This window comes from Penicillium rubens (assembly GCF_028828025.1).
Source record: "Penicillium rubens strain IBT 27055 chromosome Unknown utg000001l_segment0_segment0, whole genome shotgun sequence".
NCBI classification, from domain to species: Eukaryota; Fungi; Ascomycota; class Eurotiomycetes; order Eurotiales; family Aspergillaceae; genus Penicillium; species Penicillium rubens.
The window spans coordinates 5,836,599-5,863,403 of NW_026890599.1; the positions used below are offsets into that span (position 1 = coordinate 5,836,599).

The 26,805-nt window shown below is 49.6% G+C and overlaps 10 protein-coding genes across 10 annotated transcripts; 3 read left to right on the forward strand and 7 right to left on the reverse strand.

Moving 5' to 3' along the window:
• Positions 1 to 230: 230 nt before the first annotated feature.
• N7525_002242 (uncharacterized protein) lies at positions 231 to 1,388 on the forward strand (the record flags this gene model as incomplete). Its single annotated transcript, XM_061212232.1, has 1 exon — positions 231 to 1,388. The coding sequence occupies one exon, from the start codon at positions 231 to 233 to the stop codon at positions 1,386 to 1,388; it is 1,158 nt and encodes a 385-aa protein (XP_061071458.1).
• Positions 1,389 to 1,654: 266 nt separating this feature from the next.
• N7525_002243 (putative UDP-glucose,sterol transferase) lies at positions 1,655 to 4,823 on the reverse strand (the record flags this gene model as incomplete). The annotated part of the gene is made up of 7 exons (XM_061212233.1): positions 1,655 to 1,857; positions 1,929 to 2,067; positions 2,119 to 2,794; positions 2,844 to 3,611; positions 3,685 to 3,921; positions 3,975 to 4,611; positions 4,667 to 4,823. 7 exons carry the CDS (start codon positions 4,821 to 4,823, stop codon positions 1,655 to 1,657), a joined length of 2,817 nt encoding a protein of 938 aa, XP_061071459.1.
• Positions 4,824 to 5,446: 623 nt separating this feature from the next.
• N7525_002244 (uncharacterized protein) lies at positions 5,447 to 5,635 on the reverse strand (the record flags this gene model as incomplete). Its single annotated transcript, XM_061212234.1, has 1 exon — positions 5,447 to 5,635. The coding sequence occupies one exon, from the start codon at positions 5,633 to 5,635 to the stop codon at positions 5,447 to 5,449; it is 189 nt and encodes a 62-aa protein (XP_061071460.1).
• Positions 5,636 to 7,844: 2,209 nt separating this feature from the next.
• N7525_002245 (sugar porter family MFS transporter) lies at positions 7,845 to 9,726 on the forward strand (the record flags this gene model as incomplete). The annotated part of the gene is given in 5 exon segments (XM_061212235.1): positions 7,845 to 7,953; positions 8,016 to 8,569; positions 8,621 to 8,951; positions 9,034 to 9,359; positions 9,379 to 9,726. The coding sequence occupies 5 exon segments, from the start codon at positions 7,845 to 7,847 to the stop codon at positions 9,724 to 9,726; spliced, it is 1,668 nt and encodes a 555-aa protein (XP_061071461.1).
• Positions 9,727 to 11,321: 1,595 nt separating this feature from the next.
• On the forward strand, positions 11,322 to 12,790 carry N7525_002246 (uncharacterized protein; the record flags this gene model as incomplete). The annotated part of the gene is made up of 4 exons (XM_061212236.1): positions 11,322 to 11,862; positions 11,936 to 12,352; positions 12,399 to 12,605; positions 12,660 to 12,790. Coding segments are annotated over 4 exons (1,296 nt in total), but the record flags the coding sequence as incomplete, so codon positions are not given.
• A 547-nt stretch (positions 12,791 to 13,337) lies between these two features.
• Positions 13,338 to 14,439, reverse strand: N7525_002247 (uncharacterized protein; the record flags this gene model as incomplete). Its single annotated transcript, XM_002557059.2, has 3 exons — positions 13,338 to 13,519; positions 13,575 to 14,015; positions 14,073 to 14,439. The coding sequence occupies 3 exons, from the start codon at positions 14,437 to 14,439 to the stop codon at positions 13,338 to 13,340; spliced, it is 990 nt and encodes a 329-aa protein (XP_002557105.2).
• Positions 14,440 to 15,411: 972 nt separating this feature from the next.
• N7525_002248 (SGNH/GDSL hydrolase family protein) lies at positions 15,412 to 16,014 on the reverse strand (the record flags this gene model as incomplete). The annotated part of the gene is made up of 1 exon (XM_061212237.1): positions 15,412 to 16,014. The coding sequence occupies one exon, from the start codon at positions 16,012 to 16,014 to the stop codon at positions 15,412 to 15,414; it is 603 nt and encodes a 200-aa protein (XP_061071463.1).
• A 978-nt stretch (positions 16,015 to 16,992) lies between these two features.
• On the reverse strand, positions 16,993 to 19,185 carry N7525_002249 (uncharacterized protein; the record flags this gene model as incomplete). The annotated part of the gene is made up of 1 exon (XM_061212238.1): positions 16,993 to 19,185. The coding sequence occupies one exon, from the start codon at positions 19,183 to 19,185 to the stop codon at positions 16,993 to 16,995; it is 2,193 nt and encodes a 730-aa protein (XP_061071464.1).
• Positions 19,186 to 20,822: 1,637 nt separating this feature from the next.
• N7525_002250 (sugar porter family MFS transporter) lies at positions 20,823 to 22,514 on the reverse strand (the record flags this gene model as incomplete). The annotated part of the gene is made up of 3 exons (XM_002557056.1): positions 20,823 to 21,508; positions 21,565 to 22,355; positions 22,417 to 22,514. 3 exons carry the CDS (start codon positions 22,512 to 22,514, stop codon positions 20,823 to 20,825), a joined length of 1,575 nt encoding a protein of 524 aa, XP_002557102.1.
• A 1,541-nt stretch (positions 22,515 to 24,055) lies between these two features.
• On the reverse strand, positions 24,056 to 26,116 carry N7525_002251 (putative manganese ion homeostasis (Fr); the record flags this gene model as incomplete). Its single annotated transcript, XM_002557055.2, has 2 exons — positions 24,056 to 25,711; positions 25,787 to 26,116. The coding sequence occupies 2 exons, from the start codon at positions 26,114 to 26,116 to the stop codon at positions 24,056 to 24,058; spliced, it is 1,986 nt and encodes a 661-aa protein (XP_002557101.1).
• Positions 26,117 to 26,805: the final 689 nt, after the last annotated feature.

Below are 26,805 nucleotides of genomic sequence, written 5' to 3' on the forward strand. Positions count from 1 at the left end.
TATTACATGCAGCTGTTGATATACCAAACCCAATCAGAATACTATCGAATGTGACTCCACCTGTTGCGCCCGATACAAAACAGGACATTTAAACTGATGCTTCGGCCTTGGCATGCCTCGTATCCAACAAATATATCATGACTTCCGGCCCCTGAAGACAAATCACACATATACTGACCTGGGAGTTCCTGTCAATACACACTGACCCGAACAATTATCTTATCCAAAAAATGCCAACCCTCAACGAGGCCCTATCAAAAAGACACCACCTATCCATCTGGCATGTCTACCACAAAGGCGACGAGCACATCACAATAACACCATTCATAAACCCGAAAAAGGAGTTCGGACTCAACAAGAGGAGCCACAAAAAACTCGCAGCTGAATACCCCCAAACCCCAGACCGAAACAACGAATCTAACAGCTATTTCGTACACCACCCGACTCTGCTATTCCACAATGCGCCACGTACTCTCCGTCGCGGAAACAAGAAAACCGGAACACCGGTCTGTCTAATAAAATGCGGAACATTTTGGCTGAACTGGAAAATCCAGTTCGGGGATAATTTGAAGGACGTTATTGATCCTAGAGGCGTGGTGAAATGGGAATGTCGGAGTAACCCGAATAACACAACGCTAAACGATGACCGAGCTTTGAAAGGGTATAAGGTCCGCACTTGGAGGGTGTGGGGGGAGAGCGGGAAAAGATATCACCGTCAGGTAAATGCGCGACGGAAGGAAAAGAAGACTGCGGAATCCATGGACAGTGATCCAGTTCAGATGGAGGAGGCCAATGAACATGGGAAACACGATTTGAGCTATTCACAAGGACAAGACCACAGCCCTCCTTCTTACTCTGCCGCACTACAGACTGTACCACAACCAGCTGTCGCTGAAGAAGCAGTCAGTCTCAACTGGAGTTCTCCATTGTCGTTGAAAACTCGACGCTATAGCTTCGAATACGCCAATATCAAGTTCTTCTGGAAAGGGACGAGAGATGTCCATCCGGATAAACAATGGGCGAAGTGGCTTATGCCATTCCATCACTTGAAGTTGATTGCTAGACTCCCTGGGGTTGGGAGTGAAGATGTCCTCATTGGCCAATACACACCGAGCTTCGCGTACCGGAAGTTTGGCGAGTTGTGGATCTTCGATTCCGTTGTAGCAAAGCTACTTGGAGAAGAAGGTTCTTCCGCTTTAACTGGGCACGGTGTAGTTGATGAAGTACGGGATATTCGGAAGACTCGGTTGCATGAATTGATCATGGCGACGGCCATGTGTATGATAATTGGCGAGGCACAGAAGCGGGAAATCCTCATAGCGTTGCTGGCAATAGCCGCGGAGGGGGAAGTTCGAACTAGATGGACTGCAATATTGAGTAATGGATAATTTTTCATACTCAAGGTGCGTGATTTCTCACGGACTGCATCAGTGGCAATCCAATTCATCGGTATAACGAAATCTTTTCGGAGTGGGGCAGTTGCATGATTGGATCTGATTCATGACATTCAATGTAGTTTATCAATTCAGTTAAATAATACATATATATGTACATGATGTGTGTGCCATCTTTCCGCTGGTATCATACACAAGGCGCCATTAATACAAAAGAGCCACAATGAGCGCAGTATCACTTGGCTGTTCGAAAGATCTCTTCAATAAGAGACTCGCAGCTCCTCTTCAAGCAGACGCCATTTTCTAGCAACTTCGGCTCGTTCATCGGCAGTAGATGCCCGCATCTCTTCAATACCTTGTGCTATCCGCGACGCCATAATAGACAGCTCTTGAGTCCTGCCTAAGGATTTTTGAAGCTTTCTGCGAAGTCCAACCAAAGGATATCCAATGAGTCCCCAGAGACCTAGATGAAGTTCAGTCAGAATGAGATGCGAACGGGAAAAATCGGTTTTGTGATGCATAGCATTATCATACCTGCTGGTGGCTTGAGGAACACACCGCCAATCCCTTTCCCAATTCCCTTGACCATTCCTTTCGCTCCTTGATGCTTGGCACCATACCGGGGTTGCGTGACCAAGCCCGTGATACCGTAGTAAAATCCGTCGCGAAGTTCCTAAATAAAGGTCAGCGTGGTCGTTTCGATTACGAAGGACGGCTAACGTACCGTTCCAGCTGCCTCAAGTCCACTGCGGAAACTAATAACCTTCGGCATTTCTTTCACCATTGGGTCGTGGTACAACATGGGCGCATTGTGAAACCCTTTAGACAAGCTGAGAGCCAAGTCTGTCGGGAGCCAGAGTATGTTCTTCAAGAACTTCTTCGACATCCGACTGCCATGTGTGCGTATTTCGTAGATAACACCATGGCCCTTCGGTGACTCTATATAGCTCAATAGTTCTGTCTGGTCCACCGGCTTGCCTTGTCTCTGGCCACAAGCGCTAGCTGGTAGATTATCGTTCATCTTGTTGTGTCTGACATTATCGTTCTCGTTGTCGTTTGTATCAAGGCTCATCAAATCATCATCGTTATTTGACCGGCCAAGCCCATGACACTCGGAAGGCCCATGGTACTCTGCGGGTTCATGATACTGCTCCTCATCGCTTTCCACGACTGGATCTTGACTTCTGCGAGATCTCCTCCATGAAGACCTTGATGAGGGACGACTGCTCTGACGAGTATGACGTATTGCGCGACCCGTGGTGACAAAATCCGAAACGACTTCGTAAGGGACCTCGCCGATCCCAGTCACAAAGTTTGCAATGGCTCCGACTAGCACCTGGGCTCCTGCACTTATAGGACCTGCTGGATTTCGATATGTGTCGTATTCAGATGCTCGGTTTCTATGTAGCTGGTTAGTGATGTGAAAGAATTTTGCGAAGATCAACCCACAAAGCGACATTCTGTGGTTTTAGAGCCCCCATTTCAACCAGTACGGCGGCAGCAAAAGCACTAAGCCCAATGGAAGTATGCTTGATGTGCCACACAGCAGGACGATTGGGACATATTGCGCATCGCAAAGTCTTCAAGTTGAGATGTCGATGAAAGCTTCGAACCCCATCCTTCACACCGGACTCATTCCGCATCTTATTCGCAATTTCTTGTGCCTTATCCTGCGTCGAAGGCTTCAGCGCTGTCTTGATAGCTTCGGTCAACTTCTCAACTGTGAGCTGCTTGTAAGGCACAGGCATCGGCCCGGCCCTGGCCACTCCGACGATTCCTCCCCAGAACTGTTGATCTCCAAAGAAGGGAACGATAATAGTCGGACGACCGAGAGCAAGCCCTGCCGCAGTGGTACCCGCACCACCATGATGAATAACGCATGATACGTGCTGGAACAACCAGTCATGCGGTACGTTGCCGATGATTAGGATATTGTCTGGCACGTCGACACCGTCGACCCCGAGGTTTCCCCAGCCTTTTGAAATGATCGCACGCTGGCCAGCATTTTTGATCGCTTCAAACACGATTTGAGTGAGTCTAACCTGATTTTCTACAACGATAGAGCCGAATCCAACGTAAAGTGGAGTGGGCCCTGCTTTGAGGAAATCGTCAATCTCTTTCGGAGGTTTGTAGTCCGACTTTGCAGGTAGCACACTAAACCCGCAAATATCGATGTGGTCAGCCCAATCGCGAGGCTTTGGCAACAATGCCGGCGACCTGAGGTAAAGTGTAATTAGCAACCCATACTCAGTGAACGGTCTTAATCCGCCGACTTCGGGTTAACTCATACCACAGATACGAGAACGGAACACCGAGGCGCGCGGGCAAATTCGGCGCCGTGATAGAATCTAACGGATCGAGCGCGAGGCACTTCTTCCGCCACGAGTTAACAAGATCTCCTAGCCCCTCCCAAATCATCATATCCACAACGGTATAAGACACGAGATTTGCAACTGTTGGCTTGCAATCCTGCTGGTGGAGAACGGCCAATGGATGCGGGAACGACTGCGTAGCTGACCAGGGCATTCTAAGAAGTTTCCATTAGAGGGTCTCTCAGTTTCATGTTCAAGATAAACTCACGTGAACATCATATGAAGCGGAATTCCCAGCCTCTGTGCGCAATGGATATGGCCCAGGCTTGGTGGGTTAGCGATAATTGCATCAGCGACAAATGGCCTCCGACGATAGTCCACCGTGTCACTCCAAAGATCCTCCTTGATTTGATGCAGGTCTGTACCGTCCCCTGTTTCGATACATGACTTCCAACACCCGTATATTATTTCCTTCATTTCGCGCCGACGTTTCTGGATGGCGCCGCTGCGAATCGTGCTGAATGCCGGGAGTAAGGATGGGTTTTTGACCATGAAGGCCATCAGTTCCTCGGGGTCACCACCGAGATTGAAGAACTCCAAGCCGCCGTCAAGTACGAACTCCCGGAACGCGAGGTGGGTTGCTAGTCGTACGCGGTGTCCATATGCCTTCAACTCTTTTCCCAGCGCAACGAACGGTTGGATATCGCCTCGAGATCCGATAACTTGAATGACGATGTTCAGTTTCAGTGGGAAGTCTCTGCCCTCATCCTTTGGTATTGGTTCCGGTGTCGGTTTGCCCTCGAGATCCTCCAGATCTGGTGGCGTAGTCTTCGTTTGGACGCGATTCAACAGGCCTGCAAGATGCGGCATATGCTCGTCGATCTTTATGTCAAGGCGGCCATCGCCTAGGAAAGTGTCACTATTAGCCACAGCTTGTAACTATTCACTTCAATCACGAACTCAAGATTTTGACCCCGGTATTTCGTCGATCAGTATTGATGTGCCTCCGCTCGCCATTCGGGGAGAGCGAAACGCTGACCTCCTCAGGCCAGTCCTCCGATCGGATTGATCCTTGGCGGCTGGATCTGCGCCTCCTAGTTGGTGACACCGGCTCCATTCTTCGCGGGAGATCGGCCTGATGTGGCCAACTAGAGTGACACAGGTCGGTATTAGCTGAAGAGGCTTCGTGTATCTTGACGTAGTGAGATTTATAGAGTGTGTATGGATAAAGAGCATAAAAAAGAATACGATCCCAAGGTTAGCTCTACTTCGATGATGTCAGAAGGTTCCAGTCTATTACCGCCCAGCTCGGATTCTGCCTGCAGTATAGTTTAATATACATCAAATATGGTATACAACTAAAATTCAAGTGCCTATGTATAATCCATATGGCTTGTTCCTTTATAGGTATTATTCAGAAATAGCAGAATTATCTAGCTAGTGCATCCGGTCAAAATTGACAGTCGCAGTGGCGGTAGTTGACTGCAGTCTCGGCACCCCGGATCTTCCATTGTGGGTCCCGATCGGGATCACCTGGACCTCGGGATCCCTTATGTACGCCTGGGCATATATCCATGGATTTAGTTACTGGTTACAATATACACCGGGGAAAAACTCGAGGTATTTGCAACCGATGTTCAATACTGTTGCCATCAGTATAATTTTACTTCGTCCACGGGTATCAGCAAGGATGGTTTGTAATCCATTTGCAGATTCGTAGATGACATTATGTGGTCCCATCTATTCTTGCACTTTGTCGCGTAACATGGCAAGTGCCTCATCTGCAGTGATACGACTATCTGGTAGGAATCGTAGTAATCCTCGAGCCGCTTGTAATAGAGGTTGAAGCTCTGGGTCGTGCACGCTTTCTGCAAACTTGTGTTCTAACTCAGAGGTTTCATAGTCTTTGAGCGGAATTAGCGGAGACATCTTGGTTTATTCGAGATCAAATTGAGTACCTTCTTTTATCGGCAAATCACGGCTAGAGCTGGTCTTCATTTCCTTCCATTGAAGCTCCCACTCGACTGGCAGTTTCTCCACAAAACCAATCATTTGGAAAACCAGAGATTCGTCGGCGTCAAAATATCAAAATGGGTAGATTGTGAACACGAAAGCGTAGATCTAAATTTCGTAGCTCTGTTAGTAATGTTGCTATAAGTAAATAAAAGAAAAGGAACTTAGCATACCATGCAACCTACTCGCCATAGATCAAGGCGATAATCAAGCGGTCTGCGAAGATCGCCTCAGGTACCTGTAGATTACTCGGCTAGGCAACCTTCTCGGGCTGCTCCCCTTCGAGAAAACTCTCTCCAAAACCAAGACGCCGAATATCCTCCTCGTCCTCGTCAGTCCAGTCGACCCATTCTGCTACCTTAACTAACTAGGTCGGCAACCGTTGTCTAAAGGTGGCCCATCAATACGGGCAAGCGGCTCAATTTCTAAGAAGCCAAGAACATCAAAGAACCCTTTCTCGGGTGAATTCAACAGCTTATTGCGAGTAAATGCAATATTGCGGCCACTGATATCTAATACGAGGTCAATACAACTACGCCAGACTACAAGAACACCGCCGGGAAAATGATCTTACCGCCATAGCACATTCCGGCACTATGAATAAACCTGACAGCTTTCAGGAGTTGTGTAGACATTCGAAGTATATCTTCAGGCTCGAGCTTGTCATCGCCCTCGCAATAATCTCTAAGGACAGTATCGACCGTAGGGCCAAGTAATTCGAGTACAAGACATTGATGGACTCCGTTAGGGCCATCATGAGTAAAATCATCAAGTAGTTGAATGATATATTTTGAAGAAAGGTTCCCTCCATATTGCTTTTGGAGAAATCTCAGGTTTCCCAGTTCCCCTGACTCTTGACGCATTTGCGGTCATGATCTTTAACGAGACCCACTGGTTTTGTCTAGAATGTCTAGAATAATATTAGCCGTGGTTTGACGAAAATGGTTCGCTTAAGGAGCTGACTGTCTGTCCTTTGCAAGCCACACAGTCGAAAAGCCCCCAAATCCTAGCTTGTGGTGGATTTCATAGCGACCATTCTCGAAGGTATCTCCAAGGGTGACAGGATGATATCCCCCGAGTTTGTATGTTGACAACTCCTCCTGGGTGTGGAGAAGATTATTTTGGTAGAAGTCAGATAACTGCATATCCGAATGTTGACGAATGGAATTAAGGGGTGGAGGATACTGGAGTGGGGAGGGGACGTTGGTTTGGAAGGTCATGTGCCCTGGAGGTTGCCTAGCCCTGCGGGAGGCGCCGAGATTTGTTGTCAACCCCGGAGAACCTCCGAGATAAGCCCCGGGATACCCTCCTCCCGGGTTCCCTTGCAACATTGGCAACCTGAGTGATTGGCTATGACACGTCGTACGGGATTCAGCGGCACATCGGACAACCTCCCGAAATCGGGAATTGATACTAATTCAGGCCCTTTCCCTCCGCTTTCCCTTCAATCCTTCGATTCCATGGTATAATATGGCCCATTACCCACGATGTTAGCGACATTGAGAACCTTTCTAGAAGTCTTCTCTTGGACGTCCGTTCGAATGTTCTTCGAGGTCTTTTTAAGGTATTTTTAGAGATCTTTTGGGTTTCTTCCCCCCGCCTTAGTGCAAGATCAGTTTCTTGGAAACTCAAGCCACCCGCCAGATCCCGAACTAGCCGAGTATTTTGCTCGCCGATGCTTCTGAAAAGGGCGTTTTGAGCCGGCTATAGAAGGAAAATGGTGTCCGAGGCGGAAAATGGTGCCCGACACGGTGAGACTCCGGGGCCCCGGGAATTAGGCGACCTACAAAGCTAGTAGAGATGTATGGTTTAGGGAGTTTTCCCCGCGTCCTCCCCGCATCTTCCCCCGGCCGGTGGAATCGACGTCAAGCGTAAACTCTAAATATCACTTCACAGCACAATGTAAAGAAGTGAAACCGGTTGGGGTAATTGATATTGATCTGATTGGTGTATAGGTTGGACAAAAGAAAGTCCACATCCACAGTCTTGTGCCTATATTTTTGGAAGATATCCTCAATTTCTGTTTTCTTAATTGGATACTAAGAGACTCTTTTAGAATACATACTTTATTATCTCACTTTGCATATAGACCCTTCTACTTAGCTACCAGACTTTAAACAAAACAATGGTGGACAAACACGAATCCCCGGAGACCGAACATCTTGAATCCGATATAAAACCAAAACCTTCTACCCTTCCCCCTGGATCAGAACGACAACCATATGGCGAAGCTGGTACTATCATCTCCTGATCCCTCTATACGCATCACGTACTAATTCACCATCACGCAAAACAGGCCTCAAGGGTATCCTCACGAACAAGTATGTCGCAGTATGTGCCGCCTTTGCAACATTGGGCGGAGCAATGTTCGGCTACGACCAGGGCGTCGTCTCCGTAACACTTACAATGGACCACTTCCTTGCGCGATTTCCTGAAGTTGGCCCCGATGCACCCGGTGCAGGATTCCAAAAAGGAATCCTCACTGCCATGATCGAGCTGGGCGCCTTTATTGGAGCAATGAACCAGGGATGGATTGCCGACAAGATCTCTCGCAAGTGGTCCATCATGGTTGCAGTTATAATATTCCTCTTTGGTTCCGCCCTGCAGACTGGAGCCATGAGCTTCGACATGCTCGTTGGTGCCCGTTTCGTCGGAGGTATTGGTGTCGGCATGCTGGCTATGGTGGCACCGCTGTATATCTCTGAGATCGCGCCACCTGAGATTCGCGGTACTTTGCTTGTTCTGCAGGAGCTTTCCATTGTTACTGCTATCGTGATTGCCTTCTATATCACATATGCTACACGATATATTCCTAATGAATGGTCGTGGCGCCTTCCTTTCCTCATTCAGGTGTGCCTTCCCCGTTGGCGTTGATTTGTCCTTTCCTAACCACGTGGATAGATGGTTCCTGCCATATTCCTTGGCGTCGGTATGCCTTTCCTACCATATTCACCTCGATGGCTCGCTGGTCGAGGCCGAGACGAAGAAGCGCTCCAGGTTCTCTGCAAATTACGAGGTCTCGATGCCACTGACGAGCGCGTGATCCGAGAATGGGTCGAGATTCGATCCGAGGTCGCCTATTGCAACGAAGTGAGCATTGTGCGACACCCAAATTGCCAGGATGGAAGTTACACTAGTCGTGCTATGCTGCATGTCTGGAGCTATCTGGACTGTTTCCGCAAAGGGTGTTGGAAGCGTACGCATGTCGGCATGGGGCTGATGTTTTTCCAACGTGAGTATTCTGCCTATTGTCGTGGAACCACCACCTTCCCCTCCTTTTCCTCCACGGAGACTAACACATATTCTCTTCATAGAATTCGGCGGTGTCAATGCTCTCATCTACTATTCACCCAGTCTATTCGAAGGAATGGGTCTAGACTACTCCATGCAACTCCACATGTCCGGCGTCATCAACATCTGCCAGATGGTTGCCTGTTTCTGGTCACTATGGGGAATGGATAAATTCGGTCGGAGACCTTTGCTCTTTGGCGGTGCTAGCTGTATGATTCTTGCGCATCTCATCATCGCCGTCCTGATGAGTCAATACCAGTCCAACTGGCCCGAGCATTCCACGGAGGGATGGGTTTGCGTCGCCTTCTTGTGCTTCTTCATGCTGAGCTACGGAGCTTCTTGGGGTCCTGTCCCTTGGGCCCTGCCAGCTGAGATCTTTCCTTCCTCGCTTCGTGCTAAGGGTATGGCGTTTTCCACAATGTCGGTGTGGCGTGTGGCTTAACAACTTCATCATTGGACTTATTACCCCGCCGCTTGTGCAAAACACTGGATATGGAACTTACGTGTTCTTCTGCGCATTTTGCGCCCTGTCATTTGCTTGGACGTGGTTCTTCGTTCCTGAGACTAATGGGAAAACATTGGAGGAAATGGACGCTGTCTTTGGGGATAATTCTTCCAGTGTGGAGACGGAGCAGCGCGCGAGGATTGAAGCTACAATCTGGGCCAATGCTGCGGCACGATCCGATGGACTCGACGGCACTCATCAAATTACTTAGATGGGCATTTTGATTTCGGGTTGCATCTTTGACGCAGTGGGTGTTTGGCTTGTATCAGTTTTCTCCGTGGTGCCCATATAGATCATATAGACGTGTGAGGTTGTGTGACCTCCCTGTTTCCCGGCTGTAGTCTTTGCCCACTGTACATAGCCGTTTTTTACTTTCGCATACATAAAGATTTGATAGACACCTTGCGGCCAAAACTCCTAATTTCTTTTGTTCAAAAATCGACCCCGATCTTCTCCGACACCCTGGCGCTGACAATGTCTTGTTGCCGAATCCAAACACCGAATTGACCCCGTTTACCTCTTGGCATACTACAAAAACGGAAGTGGGGCCTCGGTATCATCTTCTCATTTTCCTTGGGCAAAAAGCACATCCGATGCCGGGCCCCGGCAGTCATTCAATCGCTCGCCTCTCATTAATGACACAGAGCCAGTGGGTGTGGTTTCGGTCAAAGGTTCGGGCTCGACTACTGATGGCGGATGGGTGTTTGTAGCCGCTATTCTTCAGACACTTGCAGAACAGGGCATATTTCCATCATCTTATCGCAAGATGTACAGTTCGCATTGCGGAGTGGTCTCGATCACCGCTCGGATCGTGGCTTCGGTTCGTGCCGCTATCCGGTACTCCCCGCGCCCTAGTAACTTAAGGTGTAATTTAAGTAATTTTACCGTTCAGTGCTCGTTTGAATAGAAACATTGAAGCTTGGTAAAGACGCCAAACCGTACCTCCCCAATACCAAGGCGGTGTGTTTCTGCCGGAAAGTGGGGTTAAATTGAACTAAACGTGTAGATATTTTGCCCTTCGGGGCATATGGTCAACTGAAAATATACAGAGAAGATTAGCATGGCCCCTGCACTAAGGATGACACGCATAATCAAAGAGAAGCTACCTATTTTTTTTTCATCCCGCGAGCTCAGTTATAGTTTTAGAGTACGAGCTTTTTTATGCATATCATTGTGATGTTTACTGTGTATGTCGCATGTCACGTGTCCATCGCCGTTCGACTCGCCATGTTGTCACAGATACTTTAATTATCAGACTTCCATCCGAGTGGTGGCCATGGGTCGCCTCTCCTCATTCCCATTGCTATTGATTTGTGAACATGGTCACAGTAGCCAATTCGGTTCTTATAGCAATACCACACACGTGGTGTGCGGTGATTAAAGCACGGATGACGTCATAGCCGCAGGTAGCGGGGCGCAAATGGCAAAAGCGAGGGGTTTTGCGAGGTTCGCAAAACATCATGCCTTATTCCCCACGCATGTTTCAAATCGGACACATCATTCCCTCACAAAGGCGAATCGTAAATGCCGAGGCCAATTGAACGGAATCGTAAGTCCTGTCACGCGCTTTGAATCTCTGATATTAATCCGAGGTATATCTCATCTCTAGGTTGGTAAGTCAGTCGAATTATCCCCTGGTCATCGTCGGCCTTCCAAGCCGTACCATCGTACAATCTCCCTTTTTCCCATTGCGGGTTCTCTGGGGCCTTGGAATAAACTACTGATGCGTTACCACTCAGTCAGACTTGCAGGTCACGGCGGGTTAAATGTTGGTCTTACATACCTTGACTCTTACAAATCTATCAGTCACTGACTGCGGCCCATTCTGATATAACAAAAGGCGACGGAAGAAGGCCCAAATGCTCACCATGTCAACGCATAGCCCGTGACTGTCATTGGATCGAGGAAGCAGGCACAACCGCAGCGCCGAGAGTTTCAGCATACCAATCCAGCCCTCTGACCCCAGCTGCTACTCACCATGGAACCGAATATACACCCACGGAGCGTCCTGAATATGCCTTGGAGGACCCACAAGTTGCCAAGCTATTCCGCCACTACATAGGAACATTGGCAGCGTGGTATGATCTCAATGACAGCAAGCGCCATTTTAAGGATATTGTTCCCGTCAGGGCTCGATATAATCCACTATTGCTTAGCGCCATTCTCGCCTTTTCTGCTGCCAACCAACACCGCACTCTTGGGGAAGACGCGTATCTGGAGATCGCTGAATTCTACCACTATGATAGCGTGTGCAGATTGATTTCTCTCACTAAGAATATTGATAGCATTCCTCTTGGTGAAACTCTCGCCGCAATTTGCCTTTTACGATCCTATGAAATTATTGCACGTGAGTAGTTTGTCAGTCCTAGCTCATGAAGCTGTTCAAAAGACAGAGGCTAACAACTTAGTAACAACTTAAGAGAACGTTAGCTCTCAGAGTCATTTGCAAGGATGCTATTCTCTGCTGGCGAGTCGGCAGATTCATCTCACAGCAGACCTGCTCAGCGCAGGATATTGGAACTACCTACGAGAAGACATCACGGTGGCTCTAATAGAGCAACGTGGTCTAATGATCACGCTTTCCGATCAAAATGCCCCACCACACCCAACAGAGGATGCGGACTTCGCTAACTACATCACATTCTTGCTTGGCAAGATTATCAACCGGTGTCTGTCTGTCGATTCAAGTGCATTGAGCTCCCTTGAATGGGAAGCTATGAAGGCCGATCTAGACAAATTCATATCTTCACTCCCGCCGTCGTTCGACACGATACAAACCCCAAGCCTCGGGAGACAGAGTAGTTTCCGATTTACTTGGACACTACGAAGCTGGCATGGTGAGTATTCTCGGTCTACGCTCCATTCAGCCTCTAACCTGATAAGTGTCTACTCTCCATTACTACCATACCGCCATGGGGATTCTATGGCTGGCGCAGCCTGCGACTCAACCCCTGAAAGCTCTACAACGCATCGATGATATGGAATGTTTACGGCGGAAGTTGGAATACCACGCGACGGAAATTTGTGCCCTGGCTATTTCAAGCGCCTCGGCACCGGTCTGGGTTAACGCTTTTGGCCCGATTGCGTTTTGTGAGTTCTGTCGAACTCTTTCCTGTTATTTAGTCTGACGCATTTTGCGCATAGGTTGCGGTTGGATTCATGATACCAAGAAGCGCATGGAGATGGCGGAAGAGTTGAGAAAGTGGGGGAAGCTGACTGGATGGCCGGTTTCCAGTATATTGGATGCTCTTTTGCCGTCGAATATGGTCCATTAGTCACCACGCTGTTGTATAACAAGCGTGACACACTCTATACGATATAGTAAAATGCCCTAGCTGAAGCCTGACGACCCGTATCGTATTGATATCTACAAGGTCGACACGTATTCCATTTCATTCTTTTCTTATTGACGACGTCCAAGTGAGCGGAAAGATGTAAGATTGGCGCGGGGAAAGAGAAGGAAAGAAAGATTAAGAGCACATTTCGGTCCAAATTAGCCTGCTCTTCCTTTTGGGTCTCTTGCAATGGCCTTTTCGGTAGTGCAAGATCAGTTTGACTGAAGATGGCCGGTGGTCACTTCCTCTTATAGCTCGGGTGACCTGCCCAAAGATATGCAGCTAGTCATCTCAAACAGGAAATACACAGAACTGCTTCTCGCGCATACTGATACCGGGGGGGGGGGGGGGGGGGTGACTGTCTAAGGCCTGCCCTTTCCTCCATTTGCCATGACCTCCAGGGCTCTTCTTTGTACATGCAGTCAATCACAGTTACTCGATCTTATGGCTTCGTAATCAATTACCAGTACGAGCAATCTCCTTCCACTTAAGGGTACTGGTTAAAGTCGTAGGCATTTCCAAAGCCCCGGTTCAGATACCGGGAAAGTGCCGTCGACTCGCTCACCCAGTCCACGGGAACCTCCAGGTCGGTCTGGCTCTCAATGACAGGTTTCAGATCGTCCGCAAATTCGAGTTTCATAGGGTTCCTATACCACGGCGCGAAGTGAACTATTGATGTTAGAGAAGCTTTCGTGAAAACGACCAAGAAAGTACTTCAACTTACTCATCGCCAACATGACTCGGGGGTCCTCGGTCTGATTTCCAACTCCAGAATGCCAAAGACGAAGGTCTCTAACGACCAGAGACCCCTTTGGCACCACTGGTTGACATGGCGGGCGGTCTAGACGACGCTTCTCTAGCTCATCGAGTTTGATTCGGCCACTAGCACGCTCGCCGTGTTCCCCTTCTTGAACATATATCCATGTGTCACTGTGTGTTCCGAGCCATACCTCGGTAGAACCGTTCTCCGGGGTCATGGTTATGAGGGGCACATTTATCACATGTGCAAAAGGATGAGATGGGTGAGCGAAATCTGCGTCGGAATGAACAGGCTGAGACTTTGGAGGGCTCTCTGCAGTTGGAGGCATTGCAGTATTGCCCGAACAGAACGTCCATTTTGGGCGGGGTCCTAGTGCTGTTGAGGTGATTTGAGTGGCGATGGGGTCTTGACATGAGTTAGAAGCTGCGGACTGAAGGCGTAGTTAGGGATTCGTGGACTAACTCATGAAAATACTGCGCTCGAAATACTTTCTCACTGGAGGAGCATCTTGTTGGATATTCCCTGGGTTGTAGTTGAATGGACTGTTTTCTTTCTTCGACTGAAGATAATAGGCGTCTTCGACCATCTTTTTGTTGAGGCGGTCAAGGCAGTCATGAGGGATAACATTTTCAATAACCACTAGCCCATCATGATGCAGGCTACGTATTGCGACCTCTAGATTCTGATCGGAAAGGCGTTCATGCTTGATCTCATCTCTCGATGGACGGATGGATGTCGGATGGCTCGTCAGTTTTCCGATTTGGGTCGATAGGGGCCGGATCTGACAGCGGCTCAACACCTTTGGAGCCTTGAAGAAGACTTGACTCATGATGATTCGGGTGAGACCGATATACTTTGGAGAGGACAATTCGTGATTTGCAGCGTGGAAACGGGCGGAATTACCAATTATTTATGCGTCAGTTGCACGGGGTGTCACTTCAACGTGATAACCATCGCGGAGACTGGATGTTTGTCCCAATTCTCGTTCTCTTCTCTCGTCTTTCTCGCCTTTTGGTGGGGCCATTCTCATCGGTATGGGACTATGCGGGGAGTCGGATATGCGGAGGAAAATGGATTTACTAGGCAGTAGTCATTTTCAAGGTTTCCTTGCCTTAATCGCAATACTCAGTTGAAACAGCCTCGCAAAACCGTATGTTCGCTCAACGGCTCGCATTTGGATTGAGTTCCCGATCGCTTTTCGCCAAATCCAATAGCCGAAAGCGAGATCCACTCACCCCACGCCAAGTCAACCTAGGTACATCCAATAAAGCCGTTATAAAATAAAGAATCGGCACCAGAAGTGAGTCAAACCCCCATTTAGACGATCCTCGACTATTTGAACAACACACGGATCAAAGTCTAACCTCACAGAACATCAACCTGCTGCTGGGAACCCCATATCTCCACAATGATCACCACCAACCTCTTGTCCCAATTACATGGAGATTTCTACACAAGGCTGCACGAAAGGGATCTCTAAGAGAGCTAATTTACAGATATATAATAATTACAGTGGGACCTGGCCGATCAATAGGGCGTGCGAGCATGCCTCGTATCATGTACGCCCTACCATGCACGTCTTCGATCATCAAATCTCTATAAATGAAGGTCTCGTAATGACCAATCCTCTTCGTCCTTTCAAATATATGCATCAAAGCTAACTACGCTCACACCACGATCCGCTATGTACCCGACGCAGCGACCGCCGCCAAAGCCAACGACACCACCCGCTCCAATCTTATGGTGAACATATTAACTAAAGATGCAGTAATCTCCAAACCCAGCATAGTCACAGTGCCTTCTAAACAAATCCTTTATACACAGCTTCATGAATACTCCTGCGCCAAATCATTGCCATCTTCGCATAACCCACATCGTTGGGATGTGTGCCATCCGCCAGATCACTGATCATTGGCCCATCGGAACCATGTATATCAACAAAGATAATTTTTCTTCCTTCCGCTGCTTTCACTTTCGCCATTTCCCGAAATTGCTCGTTGGCGCGTCGGACTCGTGCTTCAATCTCTCTATCCAAATTTGGAAGGAGAGTAGAAAGGACGACTGTTGAGCCAGAAGATGCCGTCCACAGGTATTCAAGCATGTCACTCATTCGCTCACCAGCGGTCTCGATTTCGAAATTCTGCACGCAATCGTTCGAGCCAGCGTTAACAGTGAAAATGTTTGGCAAAAACCGAGGAACTGATATTTTGGCTTTGTTGGTAATTTGGTCGATTCTGAATCCCCGCCATCCTTCATTGTCATTGTTCTCCATCGAACCGGACTTGCGAGATCCGACCATCTTCACATTGTAGCCATCAGACATGAGAATCTCTTGAAGAATCCTTCTATAGCCGTTTCCGTCAGTAGACTCGGAGCCATAAGTGACAGAGCCGCCTAGTGGCATGATTCGCAAGCTTGGCTTGGCCCTATCTATCCGTGAAGCTCCTATATAATGTATGAGCATAGTAGAGAGACCATAAGTAAAGGGTCTTATACCATGGTAAGCTGCCAACTTGGTCTTGTTTTGGCCTGTCTGCTGAAGATGCTTGATCTGACGGGCGATATTTGGCGGGATCCCATTGGTTCCATGCGTGAGGCAGTGACTGTTTAGTTTGCTGGATAACCTGCAATTATGAACATATGCCATAGTCGATAACTACCTAGGTAACATATCTGAGCGCGTCACTGAGTGCACTTCGCGGAAGGGAGACCAGTGATCTTACATAAGCTCGCCAATCCCCCCCGGTCATTTCGGTATCTTCATTTTATCCCGGAAGTCCCCTACCTAAGTGAGGCCACCACCATCCGGGGGTTCCTTAAAAGCGAAATACGGTAGTACGACGGTAGTAATACCGTATTTGGTCGTACAACGGTAGAACGAGGGTTGTTGCTAGTGAAACGGTGTTCATACCGTAGTTGGTATAATACGTTGTTGCATCCAATACGTATTGGAGTTTATAATACGTATTCTCCCTAAGAAAACGTTTTAGGCGTTCCCACGTATTAGACATCTAATACCTACCGGCTCTAAATACGTATTTAACCTACCTAAACCCACCAATTACTTATAAACCACTTAATTTATACAGTGAGCATGCTGAGTATACTGAGTATACTGAGCATACTGAGCATGGAGATTGATTGCTAGTCGCTGAATTCATTGAACTGCTGACACTCCGCAATGAATCCGAGTAGGACGCCACAACCCCGACACGCACTCCTGCCAGACTCCGAAACGAGGGCAATTAAAGGAACCTCAAAGCCAACCGTCAAGAAACTCGGATTCATCCACCCTCCTAGTGTTCGAACTCCGAATTTGAGGTCGTATAGCGAGATTGTCTTCGCGGCCAGGCTCCTCCGGCCTCGTCACGAGGCTGCTTGGCTATACAACCTTAACCCTCATCCGGCCAGCCTTCCCCTGCACAACCAACGGCCCTGCATTCTCCCCCACCATCTCACTCTCCATAACATGCTGAAATAGAACTCTCTTCCGAAACTCACAAACAATCCTGGGCTGCTCCTCGTCCCCCTCAACATCAACAGACGGCTCAGTCCCTCCCCAAGCCACCACCCCATAGGTCATCTGGTAAGACCGCGGGACCTGCATCAACAGCACGATATTACAGCTATACCGCACAGGGGCCCCGATCGCCTCTGCCTCATCCCCCAGGTACAGGTCGACGGCCTTGTAGACCCGATTACGGGCGACGTCCCGGATGAACCACCGCGATTGGTTGTCCATGACCGTGCTGGGGAAGTATATCACCGGGTACTCGGCGAGCAGGCCCGAGGGCGTGCAGGTGACGTGGCCGAGGCCGAAGCTGAGAGTTGATTCGACGGCGCGCATGAATGTTGTGGGGGCCCAGCGGAAGGCCGGCTCGGTGAGCTTGCGGCCCGAGAGGAAGATGATGTTGTATGGGAGATGGCGGAGGGAGAGGAGGAAGGAGGCCATGCGTTTTTCTGCGGGGAGGCCAGCTAGGGTGAATGCGTTGACTTTGTCGTTGGTGTCGAATAGACCTGCGATGGCTAATGTTTCGTCCGCGGGCTTGCTGGATGTTCGCCAGCGGAGAGCGCTGGAGATGTCGCTGAGGGTGAGGATCCGCTCCTTGTATTTCTGGAGGCGGAAGATCTCGCTTGCGAGGTCGGCTGCGACGGCGTTGGCGAGGAGGTCTTCGCCGCTGGGGATAAGCTCGGCTAGGGGTGCGAGTTGGTTGTCTGCGAAGGCGAAGATGACCTCCTTGGATAGAATTGCTTCCTGGAGGGTCCAGAGGCGCTGCATCCAGGGGGAGGAGATAACGCGGAGGAGTTTGAGCTCTCGCGGCGCTGAGAGGGGGGTGGACTGGAGCGTGGAGTCGAGGACCAGCACGGCGGATGCGTTTCGATAGGTCTGGGCCATGAGGCCGATGGCCTTTTTCCGCATGTCCTTGCGTGCTGGGACACAGAGGGAGTCGAGCCAGAAGGTAAAGCTATTGGGTGCGATTTTCTGCACCATTGCGCTTAACCGGGTGATCTGGCACGAGGGGATGCCGGCTTCCGCTGTGCTTCCTAAGCCGTCGGCCCAGACGTGAGAGATGGCGATGTAGGTTGTGCTCGCGGCGTCTGCGGCGCATAACGCCGGCTCATGAGTATCTTGCATTGCGGGTTTTGTCTTGATGACGGGGACTCGGCCGTCCAGGAGCAGATCAACGACATCTTTGCCCGCCTCCAGCTTCCGACACGCGCATGGGGAGACTACGTGGCGTGGCTCGTAGGCTCCGGAGTCTGGGATGTTGTTCGCGACGCAGGCCTTCTTGCTGCACTGCCGATGCATGTGGGCTGTCGATGTCGACGATCCCGATTCCCGGACCATGGGCGGGCAGACACGAGCATAGGCCAGCATCTTGACGGTCTCCGAAAGCACCTCGATAGTAAACGGACACCAGCCGCTCGCCACCATCTCATCCTTCACCACGGGAGTGGTAGCGAGGAGAAAGGACCACGAGAAGCCCTGGCGCGGGGAATTCACTGGAAAGACATAGCTCGACGAGACGACCATCTCAGCCAGGGACCCGATCTGGATGAGGATCTGCGCGTGGTCTCGCTCGTCCAGCCCGGCCGCGCGAAACACGCTGAACCCCGGGCGCAGGACTTCCGCCTCGAGCAAGGCTAGGGCTTGCTTAAGCGCTGTCTGGACGCGACAAGACCACCGGGTGGCCTGGTCGGGAGCCTCCGAAGCCAGGGATCGGATGCGCGATCGCCAGTTGGCGAGCAGGCGGGGGATATTTGCACTGGTGATCACCATGCGAGGTTCAAGATTTTCCTTGCTAGGTAGCGGATGGAGCAGAGTACATTCGGCAACTTTGGTCTCGGTGACTGCCTCCAGCAGACCGAATGTGAGCAGTGCTTGGAGCATTGCAGCCCGGGACTGAGGGGAGCTGTTTTGTCTTGTGCATGATTGCAGGCGCAGGGCTCGGTAGTCCTGCAGTGGGACGAGGTCGTAGCCATCGTGGGGGGCTCCGAGCCAGAGAGTGTCGGCGAAAATGAACGGCGGGGGCTTTGGGTGTTGGGATTCTATCATTAAGATGCGAGACAGCATGATGGGAGCAGACGTGGTGTTGATGTTGATGTGTTTGTTTGTTTGCACGAGACTGCGGGGTTTGCATAATCCATCTGTCTGCCTTGTGATATCAGCTCTCAACTCCCAAACAGTTGCATCTATAAATCTGTCAGTGCAGATGGTCGAAATCGACTCCAGTCTGTCAATATGTACACCTTTCAAGGCCAAACTGGATATCTATGTTTAGCAGGCTCTATAAGGTAGATTGTTCCCCGCTCTACTATTATTACGAAAACAACCATATTCTACATCTAGACATATCTCTCTCCTATGTCCTGGCTTCCTATATATTCCACATACTCGTCCAACCTAGGGGGGTGGCCTTAAACCTTATCCCGGCAGGCGCTAGATATTGCGATATATACACATAGGCCAAAAAAATGCGAGGAAGGAGAATGGCTCGAGATTAAACGAGGTCTGACTTTAATTTAAGATCACGATGAGTTGCTTCTATACATACTTCCCAGTTGCATTCTTGATTCCCGTCATATTTCTAGTATCCAAAGCAGTATATTATCCGGTTATATCTCTTGCTAGGCATGTTGTTCAAAATTCGATACTCTCATCTGAGTCGTACGTATCGGACCTCATCTCTTTTCCAAGCTGCTCGAGTGTATATCTGTAGCCCTTGATCTTGTTTTTCAGATCAATTATGTCCGTCTGGTACCTCGCATTCGTATCACGAACCGCATCAAATATACCATTCTTCTTTTTGACAATATGGTGAAGAAAAGCCGCGGAAAATCTCCCAAGCTTCACGGCCTTATCGATGAATGGTAGCAGTCGTCCCACAACAGTCGATCAATGTCCTCTGCTATTTGCTCCTCGATGATAGGATGGAGACCGGAGAATTCGTTACCCTTCCAGGCCTCTTCCACAACGTGCACCTAGGATTCTGTGCCCCGCGAGCTCCAAGCCTAGGCTTTAAATTTATCTTTTGCGCACTCTTCGAGGGAGGATATATCGTATTTATTAGCAGACGCATACACGCTTCGATTTAATAGGGCACGACCCTCCCCGTAGTCTTTCAAATCTAGTCTCGTGTCTTTATAGCTTTGCCCATATAGATACTAGACCATCATGTTTATCGCCTCGGGGTCGTGATCGGGTAGATTGATCTTTCCAGTCTTGCCATCTTGGTATTCATTAGTTATCTTCGATAGGAAATTTCTCGGTGTCCTTACAAGGAAGTTTGCGTTACACATAGCGGCTAGAACTTCGGACTGAGCACTTATGATTGCTCGATAAGCTCGATGATGGTAGGCACTATAAGAGATGGTAATATCCGAATGTTCATTGGAGATCATTATTCGCTTCAATAGCGAGCGTAGATCGTCAGTATCGGACATACTAGTACTTGGTGGTATAACTAGTCGAAAACTACTGTATTTGCCTTACACTCTGTCCTTTACTATCGTTAGCCAACTACATGGGATTTCTTCTCTTAGATTTACGAATAGAGATTGCAAACAATATTGATAATAAAAATCCTATTCTATCTCATAAAAATTCACAGATATCGAAATAATAATAAAAGATCATCTAACGTACAGAACCATCTAGTTCAAGAGCCACGCTCAAAGAATCACAAAAAGAAAATCGTAAGAACATCAAAATCAAGCCTCAGCCTTGGCGCCAACACTCTCATGGTGCGTAGCAACCTCAGCCTTCTTCTCACCGGCATCAATCTCAAGCTGCTCAGTGTAGTTGACGGAAGGAACCCAACCAACCGAGTTCCAAGCACGGGGAACCTTAGAGTAAAGCTCATCAACCTGTTCAAGCGACAGGCCCTTGGTCTCATAAATGCAGGTGTAAACGAACACACCACAGATAAAGCAGAATCCACCCCAGATGAAGAACACCTTGGACTGGAGATTGGCATTTCCAGCTCCGCTGTTCACCATGTACGGAGTGGCGTAGGCAATAGCCCAGTTGAGAAGCCAGTTGGTGGCGGTGGTGATGGAGAGACACTTGGCACGGGCCTTGAGAGGGAACAGTTCACCCGTCACGACCCACGCGACTGGACCCCAGGAACTGGCAAAGAAGAAAATGTAGATGCACACGAAGGCGATGAGGACTTTGTTCGAGACATCGTTGTTGATGGCTGTGCCAACGATGGCGACGATCAGTTGCGAGACACACATGCCCACGGCACCGAACATGAGGAGAGGGCGACGACCCCATTTCTCGACCATGTAGAGACCGGGGAAGGTGGAGACAACGTTGATAATGTTGGTGATTAGGGTGATGATGAAGGAGTTTTGGATTCCGGAATTCTGGAAGAAGGTTGTGCCGTAGTAGACTGTGGATTTGGTTAGTGAGGTGTGGATAGGGTGGTCGAGGTAAGGGGAGACATACAGATGAAGTTGACACCAGCGAGCTGCTGCAGACCCTGGACGGCGCAGCCAGTTGCAAGACGCTTGCCAAGGGTTCCACGGACGATCTCGATGTAGGAAGCCTTTCCGAGGCTCATTTCATAGTCATGGTTGGCCTGGATCTCGGCGAGCTCGGCGACGACGGCGGGGTCGTTCACTTCCATACGACGGAGACGAGCGAGGGCCTTAGTGGCTTCTTCGTAGCGGTCTTGCTTGATCAAGAAGCGAGGGGTTTCGGGGAGGATCAGCATGCCGACAACGAGGATGATAGCCCAGGCGAATTGGACGGCGATGGGGATACGGTAGCAACCGGTGTCGTCACGGTCCTTGGTGGAGTTGTTGACGATGGCGGCGAGGAGGAGACCGATTGTGATGGCGAGTTGGTATGCGCCGACGATTGTACCACGGATCCATTTGGGCGCGGTCTCAGATTGGTAGAGAGGGATTGTTGCGGACAAGAGACCGACACCCAGACCAGCGAAGAAACGACCGGCCACGAAGAGGGGGATGGATGTTGCGATGGTCTGGAGGATGACTCCGAAACAGAAGACGACACACTCCATAATCATACCCCATCGTCGACCGAATTTATCGGCAATAGGGGCGGCGCCAAGGGCACCGAAGAAAGTTCCAGCTGAGAGGAGAGAGACAATCATTGATGATTCCGAGGATGTGACATCGGGCCAGTTATCCTTCTCGTTGATATAGCCGGTTGAGAACATCTCGCGCCATTTTTTCATAGCGAGGATACCGCTGATGGTACCTGTGTCATATCTAGATAACTGTTAGACTTGTCTTTGAGAATAGGAGTATAGAACTTCTGAGTGGCACATACCCGAAGAGAACACCACCGAATGCAACGAACAATCCAATCATAATAGCCGGGGCAGCAGAGCCCACGGCATCATCTGGCCTCTTCAAAGCGAAGCCCATTGTGATAGTGATCAGAGAGAAGTAAGTTCAAGCCAAGTAGGTGTATGTGGGTGAATATAGAGGAGATGTATAGAAGATGTAGTAGAGAGAGAGGATGAGAGAGAAAAGGTTGAAAAAAGTAGAGTGAAATATACAAACAAAAAAGGAAAGAGAAAAACCTGGAGGCCAACTCCCTCTATTTGTACTTCCCCAGGTCCCCCAAATCCTCAACCACATGGCCCCGGCCTTGGGGAAAATTTGCAATCAACAAAACCCCGGCCGAAAACAGCGCGGCCCTGAAAGGTCAAAATCCGAATGTGTCCAATCCCAGAATAGCATTTTCCCCATTTCCACGGATTTCTGGATGTTTTGGGCCTGGGGATAGAGTTTAGACCGAAACTGGAGAAACTAATGCGGTTTAGCGGCTCAGCCCCCGGACTCTACCGGGCTGCTCATTGGTCCAATGCAAATTGGCTCCAAATTGGCTCGACGCCTGAACCGAGTTTTTCTTGTTTGTCTTTTTCACGCTGAACCTTACCTCGCACAGGGTTTGCGACCTGCGTTGCATTTGCCGAGCACAGTCGGATCGGCGAAATTACAGAGGATATGGATTGTACGGAGTACGTAGTCTTGCATCAGATTGTGGCGATTTAAGCTATTCCAGTGTGTAAACACATGTCTTAGGAATACGGGACGGAAATAGCCCTTACATGCCACATGACAGGCCGAAAACAGGGGGGACCGAATTGAGCCAATGCCGATCGGGTATCGGCGTCCCGCATCGGGGGAAGGCAACGGCTTCTCTTATTATTGTTTTCGCATTATGTAATTTTACGGGATTTTAAATTGGTTTGGTCTTCGATATGGTTACAGGGTGGATTGTATTACATATAAACATTACACAAATACAATAGTTTGGAAGACAGATACTTTAAACGTTCGATTGAGATTCCCCCATCTTTTCCCCTCATCCCCAGACCCAAATTTTCCCCAGACCTGTACGGAGTAGGGGCCCGAGATTCTGAGAACCAATAATGGAAGATGTCATGATCTGTTCACTGTTCACCGGCGCCAGATTGGGAAGAGAAAAGTATGGAAGGATTAATTTCCCCGTTTCGTAGTTTCACTTTTCCGAGGACATGGCAGCGCCAAGATGGCCGGGGAAAGCCAAACAATTGGCTTGTCCGTGGATTGCGCTATTTTTCCCGAGTCGTCGATTGGACAGACTACCCGAAGCTATCCCGACCTAACGACCCACGGGGAATTGTCGGAGACACCCGAGGCATGTGGGTAGCTGAACCGGTGTTGGGCTCGGGGGATAAGTACATCCCGGTCAGTGCCGGTGATTTTGGTGAGATTTTTGGTGAGAAGTGGCGGCTCGGGAACTAAGGCGTTAGCTGTTGCCCATTCTACCTTGCCCCTATTTTTATGTATCACGAGGTTAGTGCTACGAACGGATCACACGATCACATCAGAAACTAGGACTACACCAATATGGCGAAATGCATCTCTATTATGTTTATGCTCGCTGAATAAAAAGGAAAAAAGACTGGCCGGACTAGCTACCAGCGCCAGATCAGGATGAAATACACAGTCAGCACTACTTGCGCCACATACTTGACGGAGTGGTACAGATCCCGGACGATGAGAGATACCGTCGAGCGGGGGCGGGTAGCCGAGGCGGGGCGCCATGCGGCCTTTTCCTTTGAGGTAACAGTCCCGAGATCCTCGTCTGTACCCCGATAAGCATCTTGCGGGGATTGAGTGCCGGGGTAGCGGGTGGAGGCTGCCATGCCATTGCGGCTGGCTAAACCACCCGCCGATGCGAGAGTAGAGCTGGACGCACCGGAGGTGTGGTACTGGTGTGGGAGGGAACGCCGCTCGGAGAGGGGGAGAATGGCGCCGGCTGGGGATGGTTCTGGAGTGTAGAGGACGCGGTAGATAGAACGGAGAAGGAGGACGGAGACGCTGAGGCCTAGGATGGTGAGGTAGTAAATGAAGATCCCCAACTGGTCTGGGAGGATACAGAGGTGGTTTTGGATAGTCGGTGGTGATCCGTCCTGGATGGCCTTGCCTGTCTTGGGGTCGATTGGATTCCACAGACTGGTAAGTACGAATCCCGGTTGGCGGACCCCCATCGCCCAGGAAAAACTTTTGACAGTGATCTCGTTGGGCGAGCCGTTGAATTCCCGATGAGACACTTCACAGTAGTCATGGTCGTCACCGGAATACACCTGGACGACGTTGGGTCCTGCCTTGGAAACCAGTTCTGTGGAAACGGTTTGCGTTAGGACATTCTGGTACTGATAGCCTCCAGCAATTCTTAGAGAGTTAGGCTCGTCCTCTGCCAGTTCTTCGTCCAATGAAGCCGGCGGGTATCGTTCGCGGAGAGGACCACAGGGGGTAGCTGGCTTGCGGTACAGAGGGACGTGTGTGAGAATAATAGTGGGAAAGCCGACGCCTGCTGGCTGAGCCTTATGGTGGATGACGGGCTCAATAGCGTCGACAACCCGATAATCGAATATATTATGCCCCTCAGTCTGGTTTTGCAGCATTCGCAGCTCTTCCGTTTCCGCCTTCGCCTTGTGAATAGCCATTTTATCCAGGAAGTCGTCCGCGTCTTTCCAGATCGGGCGGAGGGAACGGTTTTCATCGCTAGCTGTGGGAGAACTGCCCGTCAATGGATCGGGTTGGTCCATCGCGCTCAGCGAAGGAGTGTCCACCGAAACGAAAGTATGGTTCCCGATAACATCGACGCGGTTGGGGTTACCAAAGAAGGACTCGAATCGATCACGAACGGGTCCTTGGATGCCGTTACCGAACCCGAGATCATGATTGCCAGGTAGACTAGCAATCATTCTGCGCCCTCGTCCATCGACAGGTGGCTTCACTAATTTCACCCAAGGGTCCACGAAAATTTTAATAAATCGCCTATACTCCTTCTTCCAAAAGGAGTCTTTATACCTCTTCCACCGCGTTTCGGGGCTACTACTTGTAGCCGTGGCCCATTCTCTGCCGCCGTCGAAAAGGTCGCCAAGAAACAGCACTGAGTCCGGCTCGAGGTGATCTTGTATCAAGGAGAATGATCGTCGCATGTACTGATCTGTGTATTTCACCGTCAACGTCGACAGAGGCCATGGTCGACCGGGGTAAGTGTGGGGATCAACGAGTTGGGGGTCGGCGACAAAAGCAATATGATGTGGGGTGGCGCCTTGAGGCTAAAGACATTCAAGTGTTAGTATCAACCGACGCAAATAGACTGAATTGCGGCAGACGTGCCACCATCAACTTACCCATTCCTCCCAGTTATCCCAAAGGCATTTATTAATGCTGTCCTGGAATACCGTCCGTTCACCCCACCGAATCGAGAATATCCACAGCAAAATAATGGCATTGGATATCGTAAATATACGTTTCACAAGATTGATAGCCGTTATCTTTATCCCCTCACTATCCTGGTTTCTGCCAATTCCCCGGTTGAGACTCCCGGGAAGCCATTGTTTTGCCTGCGGGGGGATACCGTCCCATACGCGACTGAGGATATTTGACGATCTCGACGACTTCGATTGGTTGAAGGAGGGAAGGGAAGAAGCGCCCGTGTTGCGTGGGTAAGCGAAGGTCATGTTTGACTTAGCTGAACAGCGAGGCTAAATTAAGTGACAGGGTGGCTCGACCCCGGACAAAACGGGGCTGATGTTCAAAAGGAACGACTGGTCATGCTCTGGGCATATGACTAAAATGAACCAAGAAGAATGAATGGCGCAGGATCGAAAAGGAAAAAGAAAAGGTTCATGACATGGTGTTCAAGTTGAAAACAGGGGGATTTGCAGAACTGGCGATTGTTTTAAGCTTCGGGTCGAGATGTGTCGATCGCCAGGCATGGGAGGTCACGTGTGCACCCTTAAATAGAATATTGTCTACAATATATGTGACAAGGTAAATACCTACGTACATTTCCAATGCTGATTCGGAGGTCTGGTCTTGAATTAGAGATAAATAGGAGTACATAATACCATCAAAAGGATACAGCGGGTCAGCGGGTCTATGTCCGCAATTAGGATGATATTACACAGCATGTGTTGCCATGCTTCGCCATGCATTTCCCAAAAACCGGTAGGCCCAAGAGAGACTACCACTTCTAAAACCAGACAATTATTATGGAAATGAGTAGGGCGGGTCTCTGCAAACCAGCCCGGGCAAAGAGGTGAAGATAAAAGATAGGGTATCTGGATAGAAAAGAACCGTAGGGGTGAGATTTTGGGGGTCATGGTAACCAACGGGACACGAATGTGCATTGAAGGTCACCACGTGA